The sequence below is a fragment of the Parasteatoda tepidariorum genome, chromosome 7 (assembly GCF_982258835.1).
Source record: "Parasteatoda tepidariorum strain Cologne lab strain chromosome 7, Ptep-v5.0, whole genome shotgun sequence".
Taxonomy (NCBI): domain Eukaryota; kingdom Metazoa; phylum Arthropoda; class Arachnida; order Araneae; family Theridiidae; genus Parasteatoda; species Parasteatoda tepidariorum.
The window spans coordinates 71,749,956-71,760,905 of NC_141761.1; the positions used below are offsets into that span (position 1 = coordinate 71,749,956).

Sequence of the window (10,950 nt, forward strand, 5' to 3'; positions counted from 1 at the left end):
GCGGTTAAAACAATGAATCATTTGAGTGAGGAGATACGTCTAAACCTTGTATATAATTAGTAATTTTCTTTGCTTTAATATGTGCTTGGGTGCCATTGTAAAAGAAATTCCGAATTTATAAACTTGAAGTTCTTTATGTTATCTTATAATTTTGAATAGTAATTAGACAAGTAAAGATTTTAATTAAATTAAAAAAGGAATTCTACACAAGTTGAAAATTTTTGAACAGAAAAAAAAAAAGCTTTAAATGATTACTATAAACAAGGCCTATGTATTAGTAACAGTTATCTAAATAATCAAGCAAGTTAACATTCCTAAAACATGAAAACTGCGAAGGAAAAAAAAAAAGACAGAATTCTAGTTTTTTTTTCTTTATTTGAAAGATATTGATCTGTTTACAATCTTCTACCACGACGTCCACCTTTCCTTCGTGTGGTATCTGATGGAATAGGAGTAACGTCCTCTGTAAGAAAAATACACCAGTGAGTAAAAATAACAAGGTTTTTATTTTATCACTTCAGTTTTAACCAGATTCATAAATTAAATACAAATAACACTATCATCAATTGAATCATCAAAGATCAGAGGATTCATACAGAGATCAGAGGAGTGTTCAAGGAGTCCAAAATTTTAAGGATTTATCAAAAATTAAAAATTCGCAAAGGAACTCGCAATAATGTATAGTTTGAATATTTTTTCTAGCTCTTTTTAAATAAATTTACTTTGTCAAACTTTATCAAGAAAAATAAATAAAGTTATCACTTTTACACATAAATACATTTTCCAGTTTTAAATATTTTAATTAAAGTACAGATGTTAAAGAGAAACATAAAAGCTGACCAATCATATTTTAAAATTTGAATACATAAGAAAATCTGAGGCATTTTATACAAAAAAAAAATCACAGTAAATTATTAATTAAGTTTGCTTGTAACATGTGAAATTATAATTATTTGTTTCTTCTAACTCTTGCAATTCAATTTTTTTTTTCTAAAGGTTTTCTGAAACTATTAGATTTCAACAGTTAAGTCATATAATTTAGTCATTAATAACAACAAATTCATCAGCATACTTAATAAGTTCATCTATGCAACACAATAATCTAAGGAGATTTTAGGGACTAATTTAGAAATCAAAGTAGTTCCAAGTACCCCTTGGAGACTTATTTCCAAGGAGTATAAGGAGTCTATATGTACCCGTTACTAAATTACGGAAAAACGTGCAAATACGAATTGCGACATTGGATTTTAAACTTGCGCAAATATGAACCGCAATGTCAGATTTCTAAACACAATTTATTATGTGCAACTTTTAATTCGAGTAAACATGGAAAAAAATTCCCGTGAATATTAACTGTGGTAGTAGCAGATCCCAGCTTAGTTTCAAATAATAATAAATGGCAAAAATAGACTGACCGAAGGAATCAAATTGCCATAAGAGTAACACATATGAAAACATCTTGTTAACATTTCTTTTAAACTTTAGATTGCAGAATTCACCAGAGCATAAGTTTTGATTCACAGAATTCCAAAAAAAATCACAAGCTCTTACCCTAGTCTCTAGACCTGGATGGACATGAAAAACCAGGCATTCTAAGGTACACTTGGAATAAAATCCCTGAATATCATTCAAATGACAATTCAATTTAAATAGCTCTATTGAAATGTACAGAAATCAGACAATGAATCTTTGCACAAAAGCAGAGCGCAATATAACAGGGTCCTCTTTCATCAAAGCAAAAATTAAGAGTTTAAGGATATTCCATCAACTAAAATTGTCCTTTTCAAAAAATTAAGTGCAACCTATAAATAATTTAACAATTATATAATACAAATATACATAAACCCAAGGGGACAAATCGAATTATTTACCTTTAAAAAACAATTTAATCTTATTGCAATACTTCAGTTAAATTAGGAATTTTAAACAATTTTACTGCTCTTTAAAAATTTATATTCAGTTAAAATATATTGAAATATCATACACTTATTTAATTCTCCCCGCTTTTGGAAATAGTTGCCCCCCTTACGGACAGCACAGAATTTTTTTAATATTAATTCTTTTTCAATAACAAATCAAATTTTTTAAAATCTAGTCTGGTCTGTATCATAGGTCAATGTGGGTACCTTAAAGCTGACACATATACACTGTTACGCCTTATACTCTTTCAGAATGCTTCACTGTCCACAAAAAATGCAGCCAGAGCATGCTTTCCCCCCTTTGCCTGTAGGCAAGCCCACCTCACAAAAAACCCTTTTTGTCACTAAAAGGCTCTAGCCTTTATGCAGAATCTCATTCTAAACAAAGAAACTCACAATTTTTATTTCAAACATTTTGTAAGAGTAACATTATTTATTATGATCAAATAGATACACAGGAAAAAAAGAACTTATACTGAGGAAATTCCATTTGACTTCATAAAAGAATGAAGAAATTGAAAATTTAGAAAATAGTTAATTGACTTAAGAATATTACCTGATGAATATTTCCCTAACCCAAACAAGTGTTAGCCAGCATTAACAAAGGTGAATAAAATTCAATAAATACTAAAATATGCATTAAAATTATAAAACGTACTTAACAGAAGAAAATGCAACCTGTTCCATGCACTTCTTCAAGGTGTGAAACACCTCTAGAGCAAGAGATTACTTTAGGATGCACTTCCCGCTCACAAGACATACAATCCTCAAGCAGTATAATGCATCCATATCCATACAAAACCAAGGAGATAAAGCCCTGTATACCCTTTTAAAGGTCTTATTAACTTGAATTAAACAGGATAGACTGCTTATGAATATCACAGGCATGCTAAGGAATTTTGCTTCCAACCCAACTAAGTTTGTAAATGATTGTGAAAACAACTATGGACATGGGTATACAGCTCTGCACCTATGCTACGAGAAGGAGCACAGGCAAAGGTAATCATTTAAATCTGATACATACTAACAATAAGCACTAAAATTATAAAATCTAAGTAATAACAAAAAAATATAAAACTTGTATCAAGCACTTCTTCAAGGTGTTTTAACACCTCTAGAGCAAGAAATTACTTTAGGATACACTTCCCGCCCACAAGATATGCATTATCTTCAAGCAGTATAATGTGTCCATACTTATGTAAAAACAAGAAAAGAAAGGCAGACATAACCTAAACAACAGTGTGAACTTGTATCCTTCAAAATTAACTGAACTTTTAAACTTAATTTTAATATTAAAAGTAGATTTTGATGGAATTATCTTTGTTTTGTTATCCAAGCAAAATGACCTCATTCCATATCACTAATACTTCAGATACTCCAAAACAAACATTAAATTGAACTAAATAATTCAGCACCAATACCACAGGGTTGCCACAGAAAAAAAATTAACAAAATAGCTGTTTCCAGTAGCCTAGAGCATGAAAATAATGGACGAAAACTATGAAAATAGTTGCCTAAATAAGACCAAAATGTTATTAAATGACTTAATTGTCATATACGATCCATTTAGTCAAGTTGGTGGCAAATATGATAATTTTTATATAAACGGTGTCCTAGCACTAAATTTTTATACAAAAAAAATTAGTATATTTTCCCTTTTATCAATAATTGATTTGACAAATATATATATACATATTATGAAAAGTGATTACTCAAATTCAAAATTCATGCATCGTATTAAAAAAAAAAATTTGTTTTTTAAAAATCGTACAGAATGTCTTAGCAAAAATCATTGAAAAAGCGATCGAGAAACAAAATAAACGCGCGATAGAATCTGTGCAAATTGAAAGCATTGAAATGTGATTGCAACGTATTAAAAATTAGGGTTTTCCTTTTAAACCGTGCAGAATGCCGTAGCAAAACCATTGGAAAGGTGATCAAGGAACTTAAATAGACTCACGACAGAATAGGTAGGTCATTTATTAAATTTCATTCATTTATAATTTACATCTTTTTATTTTTTAAGAAAAGAAATTCAGTGTGTCCAGAAGATTTCACAGGCTGCAGGTGTTCAACCCAATTTATGGTAAAAAAACATTGCTAGGATTACAGAAAAGTCACCTGAAATAACGATTTAAATATAAATTTTAATCTTAGAGAAAGGTTTAATGCTAATTACTCAGCATTTCAATACTACCAAGAACTGTAGTACTTTTTAAGTACACTCATTAGATACTCTTTAAGTACTTTTGTAGGTATTTCTTTAGATACACTCATTTGATATGTCTAGAGGCAACTTATCTTGCCTTGTATTAGCCAAGACAAATATACCAAATTAAAATAAAAAATTAGAGACATGAAAATTTAGCAAGGAAATTTCTCAACCATTGCATTGTTCTCTCCCTTCATACTTTTAAAAGTAATATTAAAATGCAAGTTGATAAATAACTTTTTATGAGAAAAAATTTTCACAAAACATACACAACTTTCACTGATATTGACTGTTAATAGCCACTTACCTATCCTTCCTATTTTCATTCCACTACGGGCTAACGCACGCAAAGCTGACTGAGCACCAGGACCGGGTGTTTTGGTTCTATTAACAAAAAGTAAAAATTTAATATTTAGGAAAACTTCAAGAGTTTATGACAGAAAGAAAACTAATGAACATAGTGTTTAATATACAAGATTTCAAAAAAGATTAAAAAAAAGTTAATAATTTGGAACTGTTTGTGAAAAGTCCCACTTAAAGGGAAAAAGTACTCATTTCCTGAATCTCAAAAATCATAGAATCGAATTTTCATGAAGAAAATATATTGTTTATATACTTTAAAGAATTATATTTTTAATATCATCAATAAATTTTTAATATCAATAATTATATTTTTAATAGCATCAACTCTTAATTTTTCTAAAGTATTTGAGAAGGAACCATTTCTAATATGCAAATTATTCTCAAATGCAAGTATTTTGTGCAAAACCCATTAATAAACAGATATCATTTGTTAGTGATACTTAGTGCACAATATAAACTAAAAATCTTTCAAGAGGATAATAAAAATTAAACCATAGTAAAAAACAAAGGTTAAAACACCTTAACTTAATAAACGTTCTTAACAAACTCTTCTCAAAACTTAACCAGTTTATATCACACACAAAAAATCAAATTATATGAAAATTTATTAAAATATTTTCTTGTCTTTTAATTACTTTACAAAACACAATTAGGATGTCATGCGCAAATCTGCTAACATCAGAAATTAAAAAGTCGTAACTTTTAGTGACTGATATAATGCAATATGCAAAACAAAATTTCATTATTGAAATTAAATTCCAGAAATTCTTTTTCAAGATTTTTTTTCTCAGATTTAATTTTTAATAACTTCATACAAAACTTATTCTCTATCACATTTCAATGCTATAAAGAATGATTAGTACCACGAGCATTAATGACTAACAATTGCGGGCACCATTTACTTGCTAATAATTTCTAACTTGACTAATAAATTGCAGGCATTATTTACTTGCTAGTAACTTCATATTATCTTGTAGTCATCTAATCAAAACATACAAGCGTTGTGTTCACAAAAAAAAACTAGACAATTTTTTTTGATAAATATGTAATAATTTTTAATTCTAATATTATGGTTGATATTCTCAAATTTTGTGAAGGGGGGGTACACAAATTATTTCCTCCTTTGCATTTTGTAAATAACTATCACAATAAAAAATATAATTAAAAATCATGAAACCTGTAGTATGAATCACTGAAAAAAATAGCGAGGACAAAATTATGCGAATCAGGCTCCTCAAATGAGCGTTTCGTTTCGAGATTATGTTGTAGTAATAAATTAAATCGCACAAAAAATATCGGATTTAAAAACTATGGAAAAATCGATAGCAATAACTGCCAAAAACTCGATAAAATTATTGCCTTAAAAAGTAAATACTCAAATGCCCGATTCGAATTTTCCTTACTGCTTGAAATATATCAGGATATTTTTAATCCATGTGTAAATCAATATCAATAACTGCCGAAAATACAATCGAAACATTACATCAATTTACAATACTATCGTCGTAAATTGAGAGTGTCAAAAAGTGATTATCCAAATTCATGATTCAAATATTACGTGTAAATTTTTGTAAAAAAGAAAAGTAATCTTTTTCAAAGGAAAAGTCTTTCTGCAATAACTGTAACGTTCCGCAACAATGTCGTCGCGATTCTGACACTAAACTGTGATAATTATATTTACACTTAAGTTTTGCACAATTTTCTTTAACTGAGACTACAAATTAACTACAAATATCCCACTTTTATAGCGACTTATTAGAGAAAACTGAACAAGAATCATAATATTGGATATTTAGAACAGGATAATAGAAGATAAATAGTTTTGTAGAATTTAAAACTGTCGTGAATACAAACCACGGTATCAGCTTTCATATTCATTTAAATATGAATTGTAACAAGCAATTTTTAAATCAGATGAATATGAAAGCAATATTAGCTAGCGCTATTAATTCAAAATGCAAAACTCCAAAAAAAAAATTGGAAGAGTCACTATGTTAGTGAGCAGGCAGTAGCAAACGTTTTAAAAATTATATATTAAATTGTATTGAACACAAAAATTCTGTCACAAAAGTTTCTGATTCGTAGAACATGAACTAAACTAATGATCTTAACTCTGAATTTTGAGAAATTTGCAGGCTCATCTCTTTAGTTTTAGACCCGGGAGAATGTAATACCAATAATGAATGTTAATACGAAAAACCATGAGAAAACACAAAATAAAATCACCATAATCAATCATAAAAATTTAAATTTAACATAAAAATTTTTTTATGAAATAACCAAATAAAATTAGAGACAGGGATGATAGTCAGAGAGTAAAAAAAGAGGAAATTCAAGAATTAATATGTATGTAATATGTAGGAGCTATGATATTCAAAAATTTGACAAAAAGTGCATTTTTAAACCATGCAATTTGATTTTTAAACTCTGGAAATATGAATTGCTACATAGAATTTTAAAAAAAGCTTAATTACAAATCACACTATTGGATTTTTTTTTATCTCGTAAATAAGAATTGCAATGTATGATAATTAAATCACATGAATAAGAATTGCAAAGAGCAAATTTTAAATAAGATATATAGGACCATGGATGATTGATAAAATCACGATTTTAAAAAACTAGTAAATACAAATCATGATATTGGATTTTTAAATCTTGTAAATAAGAATAGCAATGTACGATATTTAAAATGCACGAATAAGAATTATAATGCACAACGTTTAATAAAGTAAATACGAAAATCGGTGTTTAATATTAAAATCAGGTGAATAAGAATCAAGATATTAGAACATTCTGAACTTGGGATTTCTAAAAGCCTGGTTTATAATGTTTTTGCTTAGTCTTAATAAATAAAAAAAATTACAAGATTAATAGAAAGAGCAAATAAATAATTTAACCTGATATTTTCTTTTATTATATCTCTTGTTTTTGCACCAGTAAACAGGATGCAGCGAGAAGTTTGAATTACGAAAAAAACGAGTTATCTGGTTGAAGGACAAAAAAATCTTATTTTCAGCGAAAATAAGTAAAAATGCGGAAGGGTTAGAAGCCACGTAGATTGAACTTTCTTTGAAAATTGGACATAGATAAAATTATTTTATTAGAACAACTAAATTTCCAGAAAAAGCAGAATATGTATGGAAAAAAAAAATTTTTTTTTGATAAAAAGGCTGAAATTTGAGAATCAACAGTGAAAAAAAGCAGAAGAATCTCATCCCTGAAGAGAGTAGCTTTCTAACTTCTTTCATGACGATGTAACATATCATTTATTAAAAATGTTGCAAATAAGACGGGGGGGGGGGACATTACTGTATAGAAACAGGTAATATTACAGATTAGCTTATCACTTTTATCATTAAGATCATCAATCTTTAAAACGCACAATTTACGCCAAGAATATTATAAATCAATGCAACATTTCTTCGTGATATTGGATTTTTTAACACATAAACAATTAATGCATCTTCAATTACATTTTCACTAACACAAATTTTAAAAAATTAAATTTGGCAAATTTAAAAATGAAATACCTTGTTCCACCAGTTGCTCTTAATTTAATATGAAGAGCTGTTATTCCTACTGTTTTGCACTTTTCAGCAACGTCTTGTGCAGCTAACATAGCAGCGTATGGAGAAGCTTCATCTCTGTCTGCTTTCACTTTCATGCCACCAGTGACACGTGCAATGGTTTCCCTAAAATTCAAAGGAACACCTCAGTTTAACAAACTCTTAACAACTATGGATACTCAATAGTCGTAAACACATCCGAAATGTTAGCATCTTGCAGGCTGTTACTCTGGCATCGCCAAAGTATGACGATTATGTTGCCTCAGATAATAAAATGGAAATCTTTCTGATCTATATCCAAGTTATCGGTTTAAATATATCGTGGCTTTTCAAAGCAAAATTACATCATTTATTTATAATGCTACCCATGTATGTGTTCAAAATGTTATTCATGATGAAACACATTTGGTCACATAACTATGAAAGTTCTTTTCAACTACTAGACATTAGTCAAAAATAAAACTTATTTCTTATAGTGACCTACTACAGCTAATAATGAAGACAGTGAGCATCTGTTGCAGTTTGGGAAAAATGTTTCACACATCACTTCAATCCAAAGCACGATTACTGAAGCTAAAGATATGTTTTTGGTGTTTCTAGTATCAAAAACAATACACAATCAGTTATAAAATTAATATTTGATTTTCAAACATATTAAAATATCATGGGCTTGAAATTAGAAATTAAATAATTTTCTATCATGGGAAAAATGACATAATGTTCAGATTTCCCAAGTATATATTGAGCAGTAAAAATCTTACTAAATACTAAAAAACCTCAACTTAAGAAATTACTTACCTTCCAGACAAGTCTGTGACATGGACAAAGGTATCATTAAAGCTGGCATAAATATGAGCAACTCCAAATACGTTTTCGCCTTCTAATGCTTGAGGACCTAAAGCAACAACTGGCTGTTCTTCCTTCACTTTACCCTTGCGAGGAGCCATAATTTATTCTATTATAAAAAAAGATTTATAAATACATTACATACTCTAATGCCCCACAGAATAACTACATAAAACACATTTTTTGTGGTCAAAACAAGTTATACTTATAGCATTCAGGAAAAAATTTTATTCAAGAGTTAAGATGCCTTACAGCACTAAGGTACTGCAATAAATATTACACAAACGATCAAGATAATAGTTTTGAAATTATAAAAAACACGCATTGAAAAGTAGAAAATGAATTAACCACGTGAAAATTCCGAAATCCTATTTTTAAGAACAGAACTTTTAAAATTCGTAGAAATCATTAAAGTATTAAATTCAAGACATAAGTTACAAATGTATCCATGATTTAGATTTAAATTACGTATATTTCCTTTAGACTTAAGTCTTCAAAAGTATGCTTGAAATTATTTCAATTCCAGAATAATTGATTTACGGTATTACACGTTAGATTTATAACCTTCTAGGTAATTTTATAGGAAAACAATCAAAATACTATTTTTCCTACAACGAAGCCGTGACACGGCGAAAAATAACAATTGCTTTAAAATAATTATCAGACCAAAAGAAAAAAAATATATACACTTTTTAAAAGTTCAATATACTAGATTCATACAAGATCTAATTGTTTATTAAATTTCAAAGGATTACTTACGATTATTTAAGATAGGTATCTTTTTTAATAAGACTCCTGAAGAAAGCCACCAACTCGCTCACCAAACATCCATATTGAATGGAATCTAGAGTTGAGAAGTACGATTAACTTCGTTCGAGATGAGAAATAGAACCTCTGTGGCCAAGTTTTAAGTAAGATTTCAAAGATACTTCTCACTAGCGAGACGAGTTGGCGCGTTAAGCACCAATGACCCTCCCTGATTTTTTTTTACAGGCGAATAAGAAGCCTATTGGTCGAAAAATAGATACAATGAGAATGGCTCTTTAATGTTGCTTATGTTATTCAAATTGCATGTTATTCACAAATGTGATCGCAAACCAATGCGTTGAATTCGTTGTTGTTGTTGTAGTTTATTTACGTCGCACTAGAGCTGCACAATGGGCTATTGGCGACAGTCTGGGAAACACCCCTGAGGATGATCCAAAGACATGCCATCACAATTTTGATCCTCTGCAGACGGGATGGCACCCCCTCTTCGGTAGCCCGACGACCTGCACGCGAAGTCGAGCACTTTAAGGTAGAATAGTTTAACAAGGACCAATACCGCACACCCTCGGTCCCTGCGCAGACTGATCCAAGTGATCACCCACCCGCACGCTGACCGTAACCAGTGATGCTTCGGTGATCTGCTGGGAACCGTGTCTTAACGATCAGTCCACTGCGGGACGCGTTTAATTTGTATGGGTGCAGTTTGTATCACACGTGGTTTCTAAGCTATTCGCGATCGCAACGCTTGAATTCGCCCTTTAGCGGATGGGTATTTCAGACTTTTTTTTTATTAAGTTTTCATTTAGTACTAACAAAATCATTGGTAAAGTCGAATGCCATTTTCTAAGCAGCAAATAAAAAGCGAAATTTCCCTATGAGAAAGGCAGAAAAACTTGAAAATACTGACCAGAACATTGGGAGGTCCTTTTGAAACAGAACACGTGTTATATATTAATTTTAACACGTGTAGATAGTAGATAGTTATGGGGAGGTTTGTCAATAAGTCTTAAATTTGAAAAAAAAATTTGAAAAAATAAAATATATATCTTTTTTTTTCCTTGATGGGATGAAATACTATATATTAATTTTGATCGGTACATAAATTTTTATAAAAAAAAAAAAGAAAAAAATCAAAAAAAATCGAGACATCACAAACCAACATTTGAATTGTTAAAAGTATTTTTATTTTCTTTTAATGTTTTTAATCTGTTTTGTACAATCGGCTGGTGGTTGGGTCGCGTGTAAGCAATTTTCCTTTTCTTTTTAAGTCCCT

General features: G+C 29.6%; 1 protein-coding gene across 1 annotated transcript; it reads right to left on the reverse strand.

The window, feature by feature from the left end:
• Positions 1–358: 358 nt before the first annotated feature.
• Positions 359–9,738, reverse strand: LOC107448583 (small ribosomal subunit protein uS11A). The gene is made up of 5 exons (XM_016063849.4): positions 9,669–9,738; positions 8,862–9,018; positions 8,028–8,189; positions 4,439–4,515; positions 359–463 (listed from the first exon to the last, which is right to left on the reverse strand). The coding sequence occupies exons 2-5, from the start codon at positions 9,008–9,010 to the stop codon at positions 396–398; spliced, it is 456 nt and encodes a 151-aa protein (XP_015919335.1). The 5' UTR covers positions 9,011–9,018; positions 9,669–9,738; the 3' UTR covers positions 359–395.
• Positions 9,739–10,950: the final 1,212 nt, after the last annotated feature.